We start from the raw sequence: 22,363 nt of genomic DNA on the forward strand, positions 1-22,363 counted from the left end.
TGCTCTTTCCAAGAAAAAAAATTTGGGAAGTAAGTCTAATTTACATTCAAGGTTTCAAATCATATTTTTAAAATTTAAAAGCAGCATTTAAAGAATATCTGCTGTCTGTATTTGTATACATGGGCATAAGAAAAATTAAAAACCGGAGTCTAAACCTTACCACGTAACATCCATATTAACTTATAACTACAACAGGCCACATAATTCCTTAATCAACTTCTACAAAGCAAGACTATTAATAAGGCCTGTTAAGTTATTAAACTATATAAACTTTGAAAAAATGTGGCATTTGGCTTTCATCAGCAAATGTTAATTTTTAAAATTCAAAATGAAGTCATGAAACTAAAATTATGATCGACTGTGCCGACAAAGAATTAAATGGCTTATGATTCTGAAATCTAAAACTGTGACCACAAAAGACACCAAACAGGAACAAAGCATAAAACAAGGGAGTACACTTTAATTCCCCAGTGGCTTATGTTTTATAATTTAAAACATTTTAGAAGAGGTTAATACAGCTCAATGGGAGCATATGTGCAAGGCTCTGGTTTCAATTCCCAGCACCAAAAGGAAAAAAATTCAAAGTAAAATTTACATTCTATTCTTCTGCTCTTTTCATTCAGTAAAAAGTCATTAGAAGAAATCAGAATTTCTAAAAGAAACAAGGAAATAGATGGTTATTACTTGGCCAACAAAAACTTAGCCAGCAGATATAATAAAATTTAAAAAATATAGGATTTAGCAGAAAGCCAGAGCTATATCTACTTGATATTTAAAGGCCTCTTGCAAGGCATGACTGCTTCCCAAAGCAAGTATACCTACACAGCGATAGGAATCACAGTCCTAAACCGCTAACTGAAACAAGTACTGATCATAAACACTAAAACAGAGGCTTAATCCACAGTGCAAATGACGCCACAATACTAAGTTTTCTCTGATTTTGTATTTACTTATCCAGCAAATAAGGTCTTCAGTCACAAATTATTCTTGATTTGAAAGAATGTGGGTCAAAATAAATTGTAATCTGCTTCCCCAGCTCCATTTTGCTTTAATGAAAATTATTCAATACCTGTTCAAAAACCTTTGAGTCTGTTTTCTTTTTTTAAGAATAAATTTCAAAATTAGAGATTATGAGAGAACACCAATCAATGAAATGCTATTTGGAATATGTGAATTTAGAATCCTCAAATCTGATATACACAATACATGATGGAATAGACAAGAAATTTTTCATGAATTTGATCACTCACATAGGCAGTTCTACTTTGAAAACAGTATTCCTTCAAGGATTACGAATAAAATAATGTTTTAGGACACAATTGAATTTGAAATAGGTAATGTTTTGAATAGATTTTTGAGTTTTATTGAAATCTTACATGAACAAGAAATTGGAAATACAATCACATCAAAGAACAAATTGTCACGGCTTTGACGTTTAAGCCAAACAAATTTTGTAGGGCAGATTTCAAAAAGGTGTGAAGTTATAACAATTTAAAAACACAGTTAACCTGCTTCTAGGAATGCAAAACATACAGTCATAGGTTATTTTCAATACAAGGAAACTTAAATCTGTTCGCTTTAATTTCTTAAAACTACTAAGACAAAGCACTAGCTTGTACTTTTATTTACAGCATACTCCATACTCCTATGTAATCTATTCCAAATCCAAAAAACCAGAACTGTCCAAACCAAAGGTTCTGCAAAATCATGATTTAACAGTTTGTTCTGAAGCTAAAATAAAGCCTGGAACGATAAAAGCATTGTAACCCCAGAATAAGGGAACTCTGCAAGCCCAATAATGTCCAAGAGCATTTAGAAAAGAAGAAAAATAAAAAGACTTGAGTATATACACAATAGTGATTTCTTCAGCTGAATACAAATGGCAGCAAACTGCTACTTAAAGATGAAACAGTTAAGCCAATTTTGTTTTGAAGAATGTAGATCTAGAGCCAATCGTATCTTGCCAGTATCGTTTTCAAGCCCTCACTTGTCTATTTCCACTGTTGCCCATAAGTATCCTGATAAAATTCTTGGTTGTCATTATTGTAACCATAGTTACCAGAATAGTCACCACCTTGTTGAAGCGGCTGCTGAGCGATGGGTTGGGAACCCCAGTTCTGTTGGTTGTTGGTCTGACGACGTTTGGAATCAGGCTGGTTGTACCCATCTGCCTTTCTCTTGCCTCCTACATTGCCCCCTCGATTGCCCCGAGCTCCACGAGAACCACGGCCTCTCTGCTGTTGTGCAGGACCCCCTCTGCCACCCCTTGAGCCTCTTGGTGGTCCCAAAGGTGCCCCCCTCTGTGAATAGCCAGCTCTACCTCTTGGAGGTGGTGCTCCCCGCCCCCTTGGTGGTGGTGGAGCACCTCGCCCTCCCCTTCCTCCTCCTCTTCCTCTTACTGCATAGCCATCATCATAGCCGTAGTAGGGATCTTCATAGCCTCCACGATAGTCGTGATAATCATAACCATAGTAATCATCATAGTAGTCTTCATAGCCATAATAATCTGGAGGGTAGCCATATCCACCTCTCCCTCCGCCACGACCTCGACCTCTCATTGGAGGCGGCATTCGGGGAGGAGGGTGATAATAATAATCTTCATACCTAGCGAATGGAGGGAAGGGAGAAGAGGAACAATGTATCAGTTTACTTCAAAATTCATCCTGCCCTCATCATCTGGATCTGTTACCACAGTATTCTTTACTCAGATAGGAAAATATAAACTCACGCAGTGCTTCTGGAGGCCTGTCTAGCAGCTTGGCGCTCTTTCCTTTTCTTGTCTGGTGGCTTAGCTAAGACAATTTCAATTTCTTCCCCTTCTATTTCTTTTCCATTCATTTCATCCATAGCCTAAATTACAAAAATAAGTTTATTGTATAAGAAACAATATTTTAAAATGTAATATAAATGGGGAATTTGAGAGCTAGCTCAGCAATTAAGTGGCTGCTATTTCAGACAACTCTGGGCTCAATTCCCAGCACCCATGTGGCATCCTTACCACCAGTTACACGGAATGTGGAAACCCCTTCTTTTTAAGTTTCCACGTGCACCGTGCATGTATGTAATACACAGACATACATGCAATCAAAGTATCTATACAAGTAAAATTTTTAAAAAATCTTGAAAAGGCATAAATGTATCATTGACTTTAATAAACATTTAAATTTTCAAGAGTACTCTAGCCAAAAAAAAAAAAAAAGAACAAACAAACAAAAAAACAATCCTCTTTCCTTCACTTTGTTTTATACACAAATTACTATTGAGAACAAAAAGCAATGCTTTACTATATTTTAGAAGGTGAAAGAGGGGCTGGAAAGATGGCTCAGCAGTAAACAGTACTTACTGCTCCTACAGAGGAACCCAGGTTCTATTCCCAGCACTGACATGGTAGCTCACAACCATCCCTAACTCCAGTTCCAGAGGATCTGATGCCCTCTTCTGAACTCTGAGGGCACCAGGTAGGTCATATATATATACACATATGCAGACAAAACGCCCATACACATAAAACAAATAAATCTAAAAGGTTTTCTTTAAAAAATAAAAATAAAAAGCTGCATTTAGCCAAGCTCCTTAATTCCATATAATTAATTATTGAAGCAATCTATACCCAGTGAAACTATCAGCATCAATATACATCAGACAAAAACTAACTCTTCAGATATCAATAAAGATGTGTTATTCATCATTTAAATCTTGTACAGACGTTTCATGCATGGGAAATGCAAAGGTTAACTGAATATAGCTATCTGTGAAAAACGCAAGATACTAAATCTAATTTTCTCTCATATCTAACACAGGACTTATTGTAGCCAAACTAAAAGCAGAGCACAGAAAATGCTAATGAAGCTTTAAGCAACCAAGAGAAAAGCAAAAACCACTTCTCCCCCCCCCCCCCATTTTTTGAGACAGGGTTTCTCTGTATAGTTCTGGCTGCCCTGGAACTCACTCTGTAGACCAGGCTGGCCTCGAACTTACAGAGATTTGCCTGCCTCTCTCCCCACCCCGCACCGCCCCCCACCCCGCCTGCCCCCAGTGCTGGTATTAAAGGCATGAGCCACTACCTCTGGCTGTCTTTTTTTTTTTTTTTTTTTTTTTTTGGTTTTTTTGAGACAGGGTTTCTCTGTGGCTTTGGAGGCTGTCCTGGAACTAGCTCTTGTAGACCAGGCTGGTCTCAAACTCACAGAGATCCGCCTGCCTCTGCCTTCCTAGTGCTGGGATTAAAGGCGTGCGCCACCGACACCCAGCTGTCATTTCATTTTTAAAAGAGTTTGTCTGTCTGGCCTGGAACTATATTCACCAGGCTGGCCACCTGCTCCTGCCTGGCCCAAACACTAAGAAAACTGCTTTTTTTTTTTTTCCTCCCCAAAGTGCTGGGTATCAAATCCAAAATCTTGCATATGTTAGGCAGATTCTACCAGTGAGCTACAGGACTGCTTCAACCTATTATCTTATTGCTTCAGTGCTTGTAGTTTAGGTGGTAAAACCTTTGCCTAGCATCATGTCTGAGTTTGATGTCCAGCACCACACAGCACCAACACAAATAAACATAATGACGTCTATAAACAAAAGAATGGAACACCTATCTCTATCTACCCTAACCATCCAGGATACTTCCCAGTTGTAATTTCACAGGCTTTTTTTTTTTTTAAAGCAAATCATCCTACCATTCTTATATTTTCAGTTCTTACAAGTATTTCCTACTAACTCACCCAATTATTTAGTACCAAGTCAAAAACAATATTCATAAAGTATTAAATAAATTTATGTAGCGTATTCTATACCATTAGAAATTTAAGAAGCCAAACATTAGAAGAAAACTATTGCATAATAAGCTATGAATTTTTTATAATCAGTATCTCAATACACCCCAGTAGAAAGCAAAGTGACTAATTCTACACTAGAACTAGAAGAGGCAGAGCTAAGGTCTAATATACTCGGGGTATGGGATTTGATCATCAGTACTACAAAAAAGCACATAAACAAAGCCCTGTACTAGTCCATGATTCTATAAGTCCTAGGAGGAAAATGTTCCAATCAGGAGTTAACAGTACACACTGTTCTATTCTATGTCAGCACAAGCTAGAGTCATCATGAAAGAGAGAACCTCAATTGAGAAAATGCTCTCTCCCAAATTAACCTTCAGGCAACCCTGGGAGGTATTTTCTTGTGGGATAAGCCAGCTCCCTGTGGGCAGTGTTACTACTGGCCTGATGGTCCTGGGTACTGTAAGAAAGCAGGCTGAGCAAGTCAATAAGCAGCACCCCTCCACTTGAGTTACTGCCCTAAAGTCCCTGGATGATCAACTACAAGCTTTAAGATGAAATAAACCCTTCCCTCCTCAAGTTGCTTTTGGTCATGCTGTTTTATCACATCAACAGAAATCCCAACTAGGACGACCACCAATAGAGAATTTGGAAAAAAGAACAAAGTTTGAGTCACTTAGTATTTTGGACCAATCTTCCTAATCATATTTAAAAAAAAAAAAAATGAAAAAGAAAAACGACAAAAGTAGTCTTGATTCTCCTGCCAAGGAAGGAGACAAGAATAAGAAAATTTGGAAGTTTCACCATTAAGAGGTGGGGCTGAAGCTGGGCAGTGGCAGTGCATCTCTGCGAGTTTGTTTGAGGCCTGGTCTACACAGAGAAATCCTGTCTCGGAAAAACAAAACAAATCAAACAAAAAAATGTTGAGGCTGTGGCATATGTCTTTGACCCCAGCACTTGGGAATACAGATACAGGTGTGTGTACCTCTTTGAGTTCAAAGCTGACCTGATCTACATGGTAAGTTCCAGGACAGCCAGGGCCACACAGAGAAACCCTGTCTCAAAAACAAAAACAAAACAAAAATAAATACAACAGAAACGAGAGTTACTTAACTTACCTGATATTACCCAGTATATCACAACAATATCACACTTTTTGAGACAGGGTTTCTCTGGTTAGCCCTGGCTGTTTGTGGAACTTGCTCTTGTAGACCAAGAAGGCTTGAACTCAGAGATCCAACTGCCTCTGCTTCCCAAGTGCTGGGATTAAAGGCGTGAGCCACCACTGCCTGGTTACACTTTTTTTTAAGTTATGTTCAGAATTTGGCAAAAAAAAATCTTAAGACTATAGTTGGGTATGGCTCAGAGGAAAAGCACTTGCTTCCTATGTATCAAGTCTTAGGTTCAGACTGCAGCAATACACACACAAACATATAATCACATACATACTCCTAAACACCAACTTTATTTCAATTTTAAAAGTTACTTTATGGGGCTGGAGAGATGGCTCAAGCTAGGATAGTATAATGCTGTTCCAGAGAACCTGCATTTGCTTCCACTCTGGGTAGCTCACAACCACCTGGAACTCCAGCTCCAGTGAACCCAGTACACTCTTCTGGACTTCTTGGAGCACCTGCATATTCACACATGTACATACTCTCACTCAGACATACACATATTAATTAATTTAACTAATTAATAATTCATCTTTAAAATCTTAGCTGGGTGGTGTAGCACACACCTTTAACCCAGCATTCAGGAGGCAGAGGCAGGTGGATTTCTTTTGAGTTCTAGGACAGCCTGGTCTACACAATGAGTCCAGGATAGCCAGGGATACACAGAGAAACCCTGTCTCAAAAATAAAAGCAATAAGAAAAATCTTAAAATAGTTATTTTATGAGTCTACCACGTTTGAAAATAGTAAGAAAAATAAAAACCCCAAATTCCTACCTTAACAGCAGCTCCTCTATCTTCAAAATGAACGAATGCATAATCTTTCAATTTCTTCACTCTCTCCAGTTTTCCAAATTCAGAAAATGACTTTTCTAGTATTTCTTCTGTTACTGTAGTAGCCAAGTTTCTCACAAATAAAACTTTCACCTAACAGCAATAAATACACAAAATTGGCACTCCTAAATTTTAGTTCAAATCTCAAAATACCACTTGTCTTCACAGCATAGGCTTTTTTTTGGCTTTTCAACTGTAACCCAATAAGGCTAAAAGTGCAGTCACAGAAAGTCTGAGAACAATTCTCATATTAGCTACCACTTTACTAAGGCTGTTTAAAAGGTAACAGTTACACAAACTGCTGGTTCCTGCCTTCTCTCTCAACAGCTAGCTAGCTCCCACTGAGCAAAACCTATTAGGCACCAATACATAATTATCATTATTTATTCACAAATTTATCATAGCTTCTAAGTTATGACAGAAAATAAGTATCATTTTTATACCTAAAACTATAGATAGTCATATAAAAACTATACAAGAAAAGACTTTCTTGGGCTGAGGAGACAGAGAACAAAATCTAGAAACAAACCACAACACTTAAATCATTTAGAATAGCATTAATGGAGAAAAAATACTCCAAACAGATCAAAAGTACAAAAGTGTAATGTGGGGGCTGTATATGCTAATGCTATATCTTCCCAGAGACATGGTCAATACAGATGAATAAACACAAAAGGCTGCCGACAGCCACTCATCTAAGAACTAAGGAAAACAACAAACTTTTATTTGCCTGTACTTGTCTAAGTAAATGCTAAAAGAGTAATCCATAGATTATTAAAACTAAGTGCCTTCCTTATAGGAATCATGGCAGACATGATGGCAGGGGTGGACTTGTGTATACTTTTCTGTGTGCTTTTTCAATCTTGAATTAAACTATTCAAGCAAAATAAAATTAGCATGCCCAATGAACAAACTGTTACCTCATAAAGGGAGATATGATTCAGAAAGATCTGAGCAGCCCAGGCATTGTAGCACATACCTTTGGGGGGAGTCACAGTACATGTAAGCCTGGTCTATAGTGAGTTCTAGGACAACCAAGGCTCTGTAGAGAGACCCTATCTAAAAATATAATACTTTTTACCTCTACCTGTGTCTTTATATTTTCCATGCTTTCAGACTGAGACCTAGACTAGACAGGCTTCCGGTGGCTTATTCACCTTTTGAAAAGGGGAGGTGGGGGGTAAAAAAAAAAAAAAAAGCTACTCCTTGGACTTGGACTGAAGTGTAACTAACTCAGTGGTAGATTGCTTGCCTCACAAAAATGAGGCTGTAGGTCTGGTCTGCAGCAGCAAAACAAGAAGATACAAACAAGTTTGGAACTCTACTTAAAAATTTTTCAACAGGGCTGGGAAGATGGCTCAGTGGTTAAGAGCACTGCTTGCTCTTTCAGAGGACCAGCACCCACATGACAGTTCACAACTGTCTGTAACTCCAGTTCCAGGGGATCTGGGACCCTTGCACGCAGCTGAAACACCATTGTATATAAATAAGAATAAATAAATCATTTAAAAAAATGTTCAACAGAATTCTAGAGTGTATCTTATTTGTATAGCATTTGCTAAGCACTGCAAGGTCTTTGGTTTGAACTCCATTAGGTTTTTAGGTTTCATCTGACTGTAAAGCTGGCCCAACTTGCCAAAAGGTAAGTTGTGAGACTAATGTGTAAACAACAGAACCTTTACCCAAATACATAAGCTTTCATTTTAAGGTAGAGAGGAATTAAGGTGTCAATTTTACTCAATTCCAAGTTTGCAGAGGCTTCCTTGCCACTCTGAAACCTTTTGTTTTCATGGAATTTGGGGAGGTTTTCTTTTAAGACAGGGTTCTCAATGGCAATGGTGGCAGTGCATGCATTTAATCCAGCACTCAGGAGGCAGAAGCAGGCAGATCTGTGAGTTCTAGGTCAGCCTTGTCTACAGAGAAGACTTCCAAGGAAAACCAGGTCTACACAGAGAAACACCATCTCAAAAAAACAAAAACAACAACAACAAAAAAAAACCAGGGTAGAAAGACATAGTTTCAAAACTAACTACTTACGTAGCCAGCAACAGCATTAAAATTCTAACCTTAATGTCTTTACCTACCAAATACACTACCACCATGTCCAGTTTTATTCATTACTGGGAGTGGAGCCCCGTATTTTGAACCAGAAAATGATAAGTTACAAGATTAAAACTGTGCCATTATCTAGTGGGTGGTGGTAGTGGGAGGGCTTATTCTGAACTTCCACTTGAAAGTTTCAATGAAATGTGATTCAGAAAGCAAAATTACTAGTTCTATCTAGAGATCGATGTGGAATTTTACTACTCCCAATGCATAAGACACCTTTATCTTTTAGGTATTTAAAAAAAAAAAAAAAGCAGAGGATATGTTTTGTCTGTACAGGTGGTCAAAGTTATAGTATAGTTTAAGAGACTTAACCAATCCAAATAAAACACATGACATACAAGGTCCAGTAATTAGTACAAAGCCACAATATACTAGAAGAAACAATGAAGACTGAAATCAAGTGAAAGGAAGGAAGGAAGGAAGAAATGGAGGGAGGGAAGAAGGAAGGGAGGGAAAGACCAGGACTATTTAGATTCCTAGTCCCTTCCCTGGATTATTCATCTACTCAAGTAATATGAGACAAAAAACAGGAAGAACTCATGAGAGAGACTCTGGATCACCTATGTCACTGCACACAAAGAGACTGACTACACCACACTAATATAAACCAGAGTCTCCAACTAGTCAGAGGGAGCATCTGCCTCTTTAAAATTTGGAGAAAAAAAAAAAGATCAAATCAAAAAAATTTCAGTCACGAAGATACAAACACTAATTATGGTCATCAATAAAGATCCCCCTGAGGAAAGAGCCATAAACTGAATACACAAACTCACTGCAAGCAGCAGTCCCAGGAGCCATCCAAAAATGTCCAAGAACCAGGACTCTCAAGCAAAGATCCTGACAATGAGGAAACTTAGGACTGGCTCTTGGTAGGCCCTGTCAAGTCTATTTTGCCACGACCAAATAAATATCAACAAGCATGGCCATCTTTTGTCTTTTTTCAAGGGGGAAAAAAGAACATTGGATACATTAAAATAAATTACCTGTGAATCTAAATAAAGAACAATCACATTCATGTAGTAAAGTCACAGCCTGAGCTGCTTCAGGCCTGTACCGTGAGCGCTCAAGTCTGGGCAAGAGGAGACCAGCCTGGGCTATACAGTGAGTTCCAGGTCAGTCTTCGCTAAACAGGGAGAGTGTCCAAAAAAAAAAAATACTATTTTTGGCCACTATGTTGTTTTTCATGGTGCTAGCATTAAATAAAGGCTCAGTGTATATGAAAAACCGTTTGAAGAAACTAGATTTCAGTTCTTTTGGTGTATTCTGATCTGGAGGAAATTAACCAGATGCTAAGACAGACTACTATGTGTAGTGTTACATAGTGTTTTTGCTTTTTCTAAGCAATTACAGTAAAGAGTTACAATTTGTATTTACTATCACAATGTTTGAGCTTTGAATACAAAATTGAAATGGTAACCTACTCCCAGCCCCAAGCAGCAGTGTTTACCTTAGCCATGACTTCTGGATCTGGTTCTTCGACAGGGTCAGCCCATTCAACCGTAACTACATTTCCCCACACTTTAACTTTTCCACTCATCAGCCGTCGTCTGGCTTGTGCTGCTGACTTGTGATCCTCATATTCAAGGAAGCAGAACCCCCGATTCTTCTTTTTGTCATCGGGTTGATGATAGAGAATAACGTCCACCAAACCCTCTGTTAAACCAACAGCCAGATATATAAGCCAAAAGCATCCACCACACGTCTAGTGATTAGGCAGACCTAAATCCACTTGCCAATGAGCAAAAAAAAAAAAAAAAAATTGAAGAAGCCTCACAGTAGTAAACATTAGATCAGCATTATTCAATGCAGAATTTGGGACAGTAAGTATTATGTGTTTTCTAAGTAGGTTCATCTACTATGACGTTTTTGCAATGATAAAACATTACTCATAAATTAATAAAGGTACTATCAGGACCTCAAAGCTCCAATTACTTACATAAACTCAAGAGAACTGTCAACAACTAATCACAGACAAAAAAAAAAAAAAAAAAGCAAACAAAACAAAACAAAAAAACCCTTCCCTACACCCAACTAAATAGTTACTACTTTTACCATGAACAAAGATGATCAGCAACTATCTATGCCAAGTTCCTCGACCTTAGTCCTTTCCTTTGTCCCTTCCAGGTCATGTGAGCTAACCAAGTACTTTCAACACCCTTATAAACAAATGCACCCATTTTTTTCAAGCCTAGATTTCTCTGAAATCCAGGTGTATGAGGTGCTTAAAATGTCTTGGACAAACTTCACATGTTCAAAACAGCACACCTACACCCAAAATCTATTTTCCCTAAGCTTCCCCACCTAATAAACAATCAACCATATCAGCTAAGTCCTCAAGACAGAACATAAGACTTTTTTTCCTTTATTTCATCTCTATGGTCCAAATTCAACACATTTTATTTAGTTTTTTCCATTTCACTTATTACCCTGGTCCATGCTTCTCTCTAAGCTACTACTAATCCTGGTAAGTTCTAAGCCCTTATCCACAGAATAGAAAGTGTTCTATAAAGATGAAACATGTTATTCCATGCCTAAGACCTTCAAAAATCTTCTCATTCTATATGCAATGAAATGCAAACTTCTAACATGGTCTAAAAGAACTTTAAATTGCCTTTAAACAAATATTAGCTTTCTATTAGTTACTTTAGCATAACAAGTTATTTCTTATGTTGTACAAAAGGAGAGAAGGTTAACACACCTCTTGGCAAAGATAAAAGAGGCCCTTGGGCATAACAACATACAGTTTTAAAAAAAAAAGTTATTTCTTGACATAGAAACTTGATAAATGTTACTCTTTTGGAAGGCACTCTATTGCTTGTATGCTATATGCTCTTAAGTTTTCAGGTCTTGACTGAAATAATACCTTATCAGAAAATCTAACCATGGGTACAGATAGTAGATATTGTGTAGCTAAATAATCTGTATCCCCCCCTTTATTTTTATTTTTTTGGTTTTTTTAGACAGGGTTTCTCTGTGTAGCTTTGGAGCCTATCCTGGCACTTGCTCTGGAGACCAGGCTGGCCTCGAACTCACAGCGATCCGCCTGCCTCTGCCTCCGAGTGCTGGGATTAAAGGCGTGTGCCAGCAATGCCTACCCTGTATTTTCCCTTTTATAGTATTTTACTACAATGTAGAAATACCTCTTTAATTTTTTTGGTCTAAAATCTTTTCCCAGGCCTTATAAAGGCAAAGAATATGTCTCTTATCCACCATTGCATTCCAGAGTTTAGCAGGCATTTTAATAAGCATCTGCTGGAGGAATAAGTAGAAGGACAGGAAGGAACAGAAAGGAACTGCTATATAAACAGTGAGTAGAGCAATTAACCAACACAAAATGAGCATTGGAAATCAAAGTTTCAGAGTGAGTAGAATTTCTGATGAAAAGATCCAGATCTATTCTGGTTAACTTAAGTTTGGCCTTAGATGGGATATCTATATAGATTTTAAAAGTACTAAGAATAAATCAATTTAGGATAGGAGGAGGAGAATTAGGCAACCCCTCGGGTTAAAGGAAGGGTGAAACTAGAGCAATAAATGACACTTTCCCCTTCTTCAAGGCAGAAGACAGTATGACTGGGTGACAAAAATATAAAGGAACACAGCGGGTTTTTGTTTTTTTTTTTTAATAAGAGGCCATGGTCTTAAAATAGTGTTTTCAAATCATAATCCAACCTTTCTTTTTTCTTACTTTCCTGTGTGTAAAAGAGAGAGGAGGAGAGACACACACATACAAAGAGAAAGAGAGAGAGAGAGCATGCCAACAGGTATACCAGCAGATGCTCCTATGCCATGATGCATCTGTGGAAGTCAAAAAAACAACTTTCATGAGTGGGTTCTCTCCTGCCAATTGAACTCAGATCATTAGGCCTGCAGCAAGCACATCTCCACCAGGTAAGTCATCTCACTGGTCCAATCTCAACATTTAAAAAGTGAAATGAGGGCCAGATGTGGTGGTATACTCTTAATTCCAGCACTCCAGAGGCAGAGGCGGAGACAGAGGAAGCAAAATCTCTGTAAATTTGAGGCCAGGCAGGTCTACATAGCAAACTTCAGACCTGCCAAGGCTAGAGACTATTTCAAAGGGAAAGAAAATGTCTAGTAAAATGGCTCAATAGGTAAGAGTACGTGTACAAGCAAGAGGACCTAAGTTCAAATCCCCAGCACCCACATAAAAAGTGAAATGGAATGGAAAATAAGATGAATCATTTGTAATAAATCAAAGTATGGTTTTACTCAATTATTTCAGATTATGTATAGTCTTCCATTTTGTCTTGAGATAGGGTTTCAGTTAACTCTGTTGACAAGCTCCTAACCTTCAAGTTTGAGGAATACAAGCATGCATGCACCACTATGCATGACTCCAGTTAATTTTATTTAAGTATGTGGACCTGTGATATAAAATGTACTTCTCAATCAACTGCATGGATTCTATTAGTATCTTTTAAAATTACATAGACAGGAGGACATCAGGAAGAAATGAGACCTCTCTTCTCCCAAATCCTAAAATTACTGGAGGAAAAAGCTTTCACTTGAGGGATAGAGATTAAAGGCTCTGGCAAAAACCAAGGTTCGATTAAGACAAAGTAAAAGGGAAATTCCATGAAATTAAGAATACTTAGAAACATATTTAGTCCAACCACTATTAAGCATAAAGGAAGCAATTTAGATATAGGAGACTGTAACTCTTAGTCTCCTTCGGGGGGAACATTTATATTTATAAATAAAGCAACAGATTTCCACAAACCAACTTCTAAATGCATTTTTGTTTTACCTGTAACTTTACTGAACTCTTCCAGAATGTTTTCTTTAGTCTTATTCTTTGGAATGGATCCAACAAAAAGTCTGTTGTTTGCCACAGAAATGCACACTCCCAGGTGTTTACCAGGGCGAATCTCATAGCTGTCACACTGCAAAGAAGAAAAGAACCAGAGACCCCCCCCAAACCACCCCAAACTGAGGACAACTGATATTGATCTAAAGAGCCCCACAATTTATGGGCAAATGCTCACCAAGCTCCCAAAAGCTTGCAGAAACATGAGTGTATATTTAAACTTGTTACAATCTCCAGTTATAACTTGGTTTTGGAATCTCTACTGTTCATTTATATAAAAAGGACTCCATATTCATTTTAACATTGACTATTTCTTTTTCTTCTTCTCAGGGAGGGGGTGAGACAGGGTTTCTCTGTGTAACAACCTGGCTGTTCGGGAACGCACTCTGTAAACCAGGCTGGCCTTGAACTCAGAGATCTGTCTGCCTCTCTACCTCCCAAGTGCTGGGATTAAAGACATACAACTACAACTGCCTGGCTACATATTTTCAATTTTATCTACCTAAAATTTCCTTTCCAGAGAATTTCAGAAGGAATACTTGAAACTACTCAGAGTCCCTGAGGATAAAATTAAATATAGATAAGCAACAGCCAAAATAATATGTACAAAGGAACATTGGGTTTAATCAATGCCAAAGAAATGTACTATATACAAACCTCAATTCTAAATAAAGTTGTCAACTACCAAAACACTTTCAAAACTTTATGAAGATAATAAAAAATGTTTTTTGGGTTTTTTTGTTTGTTTGTTTTTTCGAGACAGGGTTTCTCTGCAGCTTTGGAGCCTGTCTTGGAACTAACTTTATAGACTAGGCTGGTCTTGAACTCAGAGATCTGCCTGTCTCTGCCACCCACGTGCTGGGACTAAAGGCATCGACAACCACTGCCCAGCAATAAATAACTACAATGACAAATTCTTTAATAAATTTTAGTTTTAGTTTTAAAAACATTCATTTATTTATTATGAATACAACATCTGCCTCCATGTATATCTGCACTCCAGAAGAGGGCATCAGATCTCATTATAGATGGCTGTAAGCCACCATGTGGCTACTGGGAATTGAACTCAGGACCTCTGGAAGAGCAGCCAGTGCTCTTAACCTCTGAGCCATCTCTCCAGCCCCAAATTTTAGTTTCTTTATATTTTACATTACCATTAGTCTACTAAAAAAGATGACTAAAACAATCACCTATATTCTGTCAAAAATTAAAGCCTTGAAATTTTAATATTGAGTAAACCAAGTTTGAAGAGAAAAAAAAATCCACCAGAAAAACTAAAACCTGGGCCAAGCCAGGAAAGAAATAATTCAGAGCTCACTAATGGAAACAAAACATTGGATGGATACAGCTGTGCTAACAGGGAAGAATGCTCTACCATTCTTCACATGCCCTCAGATGTCTGGCAAGAATCTGTCAAGGAACAATGACACTGTTACACACTGAGAGAGTCACCTTCATAAGGTAAGAATATGGGCTGGAGAAACGGCTCAGCAGTTAAGAGCACTGCCTGCTCTTTCAAAGGTCCTGAGTGCAATTCCCAGCAACCAAAATTTGGCTCACAACCATCTGTAATTAGATCTGGTGGCCTCTTCTGACCTGCAGGCACACATGCAGACAGAACACCATATAAAATAAATTTTGAAAACAAAAACAAAAACAAAAACCACAAGCCACCTGCAAAACTTACTGCTGCTCTAATAAGCACAAGATGGTAATAAACCGTAAGTCTATTGCATAATAAAAAGGGGGATTTAGAATACAATTGTTTAATTGTATTGCTGGATTATGACAAAAATAAAACAGACTCACACTATTTCTTAAACCAAGTCCTAAAAAAGTCATTCTCATCCAGTTATGTTCTGCAGAACCATCTAAGTAAGCCTCCATTATACTTAGTACCAAGCATAAAGTCTGACAGTCTAAGAAAAAACTGAGCCAGGCGGTGCTGGAGCATGCCTTTAATCCCAGCACTCCGGAGCCAGAGGCAGGCGGATCTCTGTGAGTTCAAGACCAGCCTGGTCTACAAAGTGAGTTCCAGTACAGCCTCCAAAGCCACAGAAAAACGGGGGGGGGGGGGGACACGGGGACACGGACACGGGGACACACGGACAGACGGGACTGAATTGGCTTGATACTTATTTTAAAAAAAAAAAAAAAAACTGAGTTTTTTTTTTGTGCTAACCAATCTATTAGTTAACTCAGAATTATAATCAGAAAAATAAAGCAAAGATTACACACCAACTCAGTCAATATAAAGATATTAAAAGAAGTAACTAAAGAAAATGAAACTGTTAACTGCAAGTGTTTTTGAACTGAAGTTTATTCTCTCAAAAGTTCTTCGACAGTGAATATTTATTACATACCAGTTTAACTGCTTCCTGGGCAGCTTCCTTTCCACAGAAGGTGATAAATGCATATCCTCTGTTCTGACCAGAAAGTGGATCCATCATGAGGCGTAGATCCCAGATCGGACCGGCCTTCTCAAAAAGGGGTACCAACTCATCCTCATACAAGTCTCTTGGGATTTTACCTACGAAGACCTGAAATAAAGCTTCCTTGTTAGAATCCAACATAAGCATTTCATTTTAGAAGCAGAGGCAGAATTCCTGTCTCTTATTAGGGGGATAAAAGCATAAACTACTTAAGGCAGAATGAAGACAATTTGAATCTGGCAGTTGGTTTAGATTAAATGTAAACTTGAACTTTTATTATAACCTTGAAGTCAGGTAGGCATGGTGGTACATACCTTCAAAACCAGCACTTGGAAGGCAGAGGCAGGTGGATCTCTGTGAGCTTAAGACCAGCCTGGTCTCCACAGTGTGTTCCAACCCAAACAGGATTACACAGTATGATCCTGCCTCAAAAACAAAGGAAAGGAAGGAAGGGAGCAAGGAAGGAAGGAAGGTAAAGGGAGGGAGGGCAAGGCAGCACACACCTTTAATCCCAGCACTCGGAAGGCAGAGGCAGGTGGGTCTTTGTGAGTTCGAGGCCAGCCTGGTCTACAGAGTGAGTTCCAGGACAACCTCCAAAGCAATACAGAGAAACCCTGTCTCAAAAAACCAAACCAAACAAAAAAAAAAAAAAAAAAAAAAAAAAAAAAAAAAAAAAAGAAAGAAAGAAAGAAAAGAAAACATAATAATAACATTAAAGTAAAAATACATCAGCTTTTGCACCAAAATTTTCAAGTTTCTCCAACATCAACATTAAAACAATTGGTTTTTTTTTGTTTTTTTTTTTTTTTGTCTTTTTGCTTTCGAGACAGGGGTTCCCTTTGTAATCCTGGCTGGCCTGGAACACTCTTTGTAAGCGAGGCTGGCCTAAGAAATCCACCTGTACCTCTGCCTCCTAAATACTGGGTTTAAAGATGTGCACCACATGCCCAGCTCTAAAACAATCTTTTGATATAACATTTATAAGCCACAAATACTAAAGAGTAAACCAACATTTACATGAGAAATTTTCTAGTGAAAATTCATCTACATCAATATTTTAAATTCTGAACAATGACCCAAACCAATAAAGTAACAAGAGCACTCTGAACTAGGACTAGGGTAGTAACTAGGGTAGGTATGATAGAGTGCGTCCTTAGAACACGTAAGACTCTGGGTTCAGTCCCTAACATTGAAATAAAAAAAAAATTATTAATGGTCAGGCATGGTGACACATGTCTTTAGTCCTGCCTAGCCTTTAACTGTTCCCAGAGAGACCCTGTCTCCTTAAAAAAAAAAAAAAGGGGGGGGGGGGGGGACGACAGCCCAAAGGCTATAGCTGTCCATTTCACTGAAGAGGGGTGGAAAGTCAGAAAATAGTGCAAATTAAGTTAAACCATGCCTATAAGTTTAAAGTTTTTCTAGAGATGTGTTGGGTAGGAAAATGACTAGATGTGACTTAAACATTCTAAGGGAAGCATACAGATAACTGGATAGAAAATGAATTGTATGAACAAGCCTCTATCAGTGAGGGTTAACAGGCCAATCCTGGCAAGCTACAATGGTGGCTTAGCCTAGTAATAGTTGACAGCTATAAGGGTGGTAAGATACTAAGTTAAACTAGATTCAGATCTACACTTTTAGCTCCTCGGAACAAGTATTCCAATTAGTGAGCCAATTTCCTCATCTGCCAACCACACATGCAAGGGCAACTTTGATAGTAGAGCTCATATCATAGTCTTTAGTTCTCAGTAAGTTCTTATGTGTTCACTATGTAGCTAAGGATGACCTAGAATTCTTGATCCTTCTGCCTTTATCTGCCAAGTGCTGGGAATCACATGTTCCTGTCATACCTGCCAACTACATAATCCTTTTTGTTATTAAATGTATGGTTGTTTTGCCTACGTGTATGTATGTCTGTTACCCAAAAAGGCCAGGAAAGGGCATTAGATTCCCTGAAACTGGAGTTATTGATGGTGAGCCTCCATGTGGGTTCTGGGAGTAAAGTATGGGTCCCCTGCAAGAGCAACAAGTGTTCTTATATAGAGCCCTCTCACTCCCCCCCCACACACACACACCAGACATGATTTCTCTGTGTAGCCTTGATTGTCCTGGAGCTCACTCTGTAAAACAGGCTGGCCAAGAACTCTTAAGGGATCCACCTACCTCTGTTTCTGAGTGCTAGGATTAAAGGCATGTGCCGCCGCCACCACCCAGTTTTCTCCCCTTTTTAAAGCAGGGTCTCATGTATATCAGAACTCGTCCTCAACTCAATGTGCAGCAGAAGATGGCTTTGAACCTCTGATCCTTCTTTATCTATCTTGGTGCTGCAATTACAAACATGCTCCACCATGCCTGCTTTATGCACTACTGGGCATCAAACACAAGATCTCATGCATGGAGGCAAGCACTGCACCAATTGAGTTACATTCTTAGCCTATAATACATTTGAAGGAAAACAGGATACTAGGAATTAAACCTAGACCCTCACACATAGTAGCCAAGTACCCAATCAGAACTATATCACTAACCCATGCTTAGAGCAGTTTTATATGAGTCTATTATATTTGTGAATTTCAAAATTACACTGATGTAGGAGGCTGGAAATACAGCTAAAGGTAGAAAATGTAGTCTATTCCTAACATGCACAGAATAGAATATCTACGGAGCTCACTGCACAGGAGAGAGGAGGTTCAATAAAGTGAAATTAAGTTTGTTCTTTAATTATTATAATGAAATGGTGTTTGATAATTATATCTTTCATGATTCATGATTTCTCCCTACCCAGTAGAAACAGATAAAGCAAAAAGTTGAGTGGCACTCTGAAAATATATACAGCACAACTGCATCAGATATTTACTCACACTACTTCCTTAACATTTGTGCCATCATTTTTAGAACCAGACAAGCTTATTTCACTAAGCTAAACTAAAATAAAAATATGTATTTCAAAAGAAATAATTTAGAAGTTGGTTAATCTACAGAAAAAGAGTAAGAAAAATAAGCAATTTATACTCTAATAGGAAAAGCTCAACCTGTGCTGGGCATAAGCCAACTCTCCAGCTCTAAGTTTACTATTGCAAAAACACCATTTTCTCCCATGCAGGGCTTTCAAAGTCACATAGCCTAAGTCTCTTAAACTTACAAGCTCTGAAAAAACCTTCATTAATAAAATGATGACCAGCCATTTCTTTTGAAACTTTCTACAGAATAGCCAACTTATACAATGGTCCTTAACCAGAGGGTTTCCACCCTTTCACAGGGGTCACATATCAAATATCCTGCATATCAGATACTTACAATTAAAGTCTTGATCTCCGACTTGACCTCACAAATATTCACCCCAGGTTTAGTCATGTTCCACCATATCCTACTCTAATATTTGCCTTTGTTTTCTTATAGCCACCATTAAAATTCTTTTGGTTTTGATTGAGGTCAGTGCCTCAGAATAGAGAATATTAAAATTGAATTTGGAGATAATGAGGCCTATTCTTTAGATAATACTATCTGTAAGTTACTTCCAGAGAGAGGTATGTACTCATTAACAAATTGTTAAGCATTATCCTGAGAGTGAGAAATGTACAAGAATGACAGATGCTTCTGGGAAAGAATGGCTCAATGGTTAAAGAGCATGTACTGTCTCTTGAAGAGGACCCAAGTTCAATTCCTAGAACCACCTGCCTGTAACTCCAGATCCTGGGGTGTCTGATACCTAGGGCCTCTGCAGACTACCACACACTGTTAGTACACATATCCATAGAAAAAAAAGGTGCTGGGCATGACTTGAATCCCAGCACTCAGGAAAAGGAGGCAGATGAATCTGAGTTCAAGGCCAGCCTAGTCTACAGAGACCTAAATCCTGACCCTGTAATGAGGTATGGATATGTACAACCAAGTCCAGCTTTTACAGTGATGCTGGGGATTAGAACTCAGGCCTCAAACACTTTACCCACTGACAGACCCTATCTCAAAAATGTGGAAAACAAGCCAGGCGTTGGTGGCGCACACCTTTAATCCCAGCACTCGGGAGGCAGAGGCAGGTGGATCTCCAGGCCAGCCTCCAAAGCCAGAGAAACCCTGTCTCAAAAAAAAAAAAAAAAAAAAAAGTGGAAAACAGGGCTAGAGAGATGGCTCAACTGTTAAGAAAACTGCTGCTCTTCTAAAGGACCCAGGTTCAATTCCCAGCACTCACATGGTAGCTCACAGCTATCTGTAACTCCAATTCTAGGGGATCGGCACCCACATACAGACATATCACAGGCAAAACACCAATGCACTAAAAATATTTTTTTTTTTCGAGACAGGGTTTCTCCATGTAGCTTTGAAGCCTATCCTGGCACTCGCTCTGGAGACCAGGCTGGCCTTGAACTCACAGAGATCTTCCTGCCTCTGCCTCCTGAGTGCTGGGATTAAAGACGTGCGCCACCAACGCCCGGCAATAAACAAATTTTTAAAAAGTGGAGAGCCAGTGAGATGATTCAGTCTGACAACCTGAGTTCAATCTCTGGAATCCACATAAAGGTAGGAGAGAACCAACTCCACAGAGTTGTCCTCTGATCCCACATACACACCATGAAATGCAAACCATAGCATCCATGCTCCTCACTACCACACATACAAATAATAAATAAAATTCAATAAACATAGGGGCTGGACAGATGGCTCAACAGTTACAAGCACTTGGTGCCCTTACAAAGAACCCAAGATTAACTCCTAGTACCAACAGAAGCTCACAACACCTTGTACCTCCAGCTTCACGGGATGCCTCTACATATATGTAAGCACTCTCACATACACATTAAATAAACCAACCTTTTGCTAAAATATATGGTGGGAAGCAATTGAGGAAGCACCTAACAAGAACCTCTGTCCTCACCATAGGCACTGAATGGTACAGCATTGAGGACTGCTTTTAAACTGTGCTGTCCTCTTGGAGGTGTTTCAGGATACCTTAAGAACCAGGAAAATACAGAGCAGTTAATACCATTTTTAATCCATTCATTTTGTATGTGTGTTTGCTTATAAGAAAAAGAAAATCTAATGCTAAGAACTCTTAAGCCACAAATGCTGATGCAGTCTCAGCCACACAACAAAAGTGAACACAGCCTGAGGTATGTGAGGCCCTTGACTCAAACAAGTAAAAGAACAATACTAAAACTAGTAGGAAAAAAAAAAATACTAAGAGTTCAAAAAAAAGTGGACCACAATGTCTCTCTTTCCCCCTCTCTCTGTGGTGTTAGAACGGAACCTAAAGCCTTGAACATATTAAATAAGACTCTATCACTGACTATTATCTCTCCCTCCCTCCGTTTGTTTATTTGAAGCAGGCTATATAGCCCTGGCTGGCTTCAAGACCCACAGTGAGCCACCTGCTCCAAGAGCTGGGATTGCAAGTCTAAGCCGACTCATAAACCACACCAGTCCCAGACCACCCCCTTTCCCTTTGAGATACAGTTTTGCTAAATGCACAAACAGGCCTTGAACTTGAGAGTCTGTCTCTACTTCCCAAGTAGCCTGGATTATAGGCTTAAGCCACGAAGCCCAACTGAACCACATTTCTTCTAAATCGATTTAAAAGTATATAAACAAGACAAGAAGTGGTGGCACACACCTCTAGTCCCAGCACTTAGGAGGCAGAGAGACAGGTAGATGGATCTAAATTTGAGGCCAGCCTGGTCTACAAAGGGAGTTCTAACATACAGAAAAATATTCCAAAACCACATCCCACCCCACCCCACTCCCCCCCCAAAAAAAACAGTAAAGGATGGAAGAAGCTGTTAATGATTGGTCAAGAGAGAAATAAAACCATAATATTACTTATTTGTAACCAACCTATGTTTCACTGCTGATACATGTTTCTGCAAAGAGCCTATATAGCTCAGAGTCCCAATTCCAACCCTACTGATAGATAACTTTATTCTTTTATTACATTTATACTGAGGATGGGAGCACACACCATGGCACACATGTTAATGTCAGAAGACAACTTGCAGGGGTTGGTTCTCTCCTTCCATCATGTGTCCTGGGGATCCAACTAAGGTCATCAGATGTGGCAATAAGAACCTTAACCCTCTTACAGGCCCACATTATATGATTCTAAACCAGTCAAAAACTAGTAATATGCAGATGGTCCTAGTGTTTCTAAACCCCCAAAAGGAGAAATGCTTAGAATCCCTTTTAATATTAAGCATTAAGAAACAGAATATAAATATTATAACATG

At 38.7% G+C, this 22,363-nt stretch overlaps 1 protein-coding gene and 1 pseudogene across 6 annotated transcripts in view; one reads left to right on the forward strand and one right to left on the reverse strand.

Moving 5' to 3' along the window:
- Positions 1–1,335: 1,335 nt before the first annotated feature.
- The window catches only part of Hnrnpr (heterogeneous nuclear ribonucleoprotein R), a 32,953-nt gene continuing 11,925 nt past the window's right edge, over positions 1,336–22,363 (reverse strand). For 5 of the 6 annotated variants that reach the window (XM_027399736.2, XM_027399735.2, XM_027399738.2 and 2 more), the window contains 6 exons: positions 16,077–16,253; positions 13,654–13,789; positions 10,330–10,544; positions 6,717–6,866; positions 2,729–2,850; positions 1,336–2,604 (listed from right to left, as the gene is read on the reverse strand). In XM_027399736.2, the coding sequence (XP_027255537.1) occupies positions 1,992–2,604; positions 2,729–2,850; positions 6,717–6,866; positions 10,330–10,544; positions 13,654–13,789; positions 16,077–16,253 (1,413 nt within the window). In that variant the 3' untranslated portion in view covers positions 1,336–1,991. The remainder of the gene's footprint in view (positions 2,605–2,728; positions 2,851–6,716; positions 6,867–10,329; positions 10,545–13,653; positions 13,790–16,076; positions 16,254–22,363) is intronic. The other variant, XM_027399737.2, reaches the window with a different exon arrangement.
- Positions 11,549–11,648, forward strand: LOC113833929 (annotated as a pseudogene).

This window comes from Cricetulus griseus, chromosome 2 (genome assembly GCF_003668045.3).
Source record: "Cricetulus griseus strain 17A/GY chromosome 2, alternate assembly CriGri-PICRH-1.0, whole genome shotgun sequence".
NCBI classification, from domain to species: domain Eukaryota; kingdom Metazoa; phylum Chordata; class Mammalia; order Rodentia; family Cricetidae; genus Cricetulus; species Cricetulus griseus.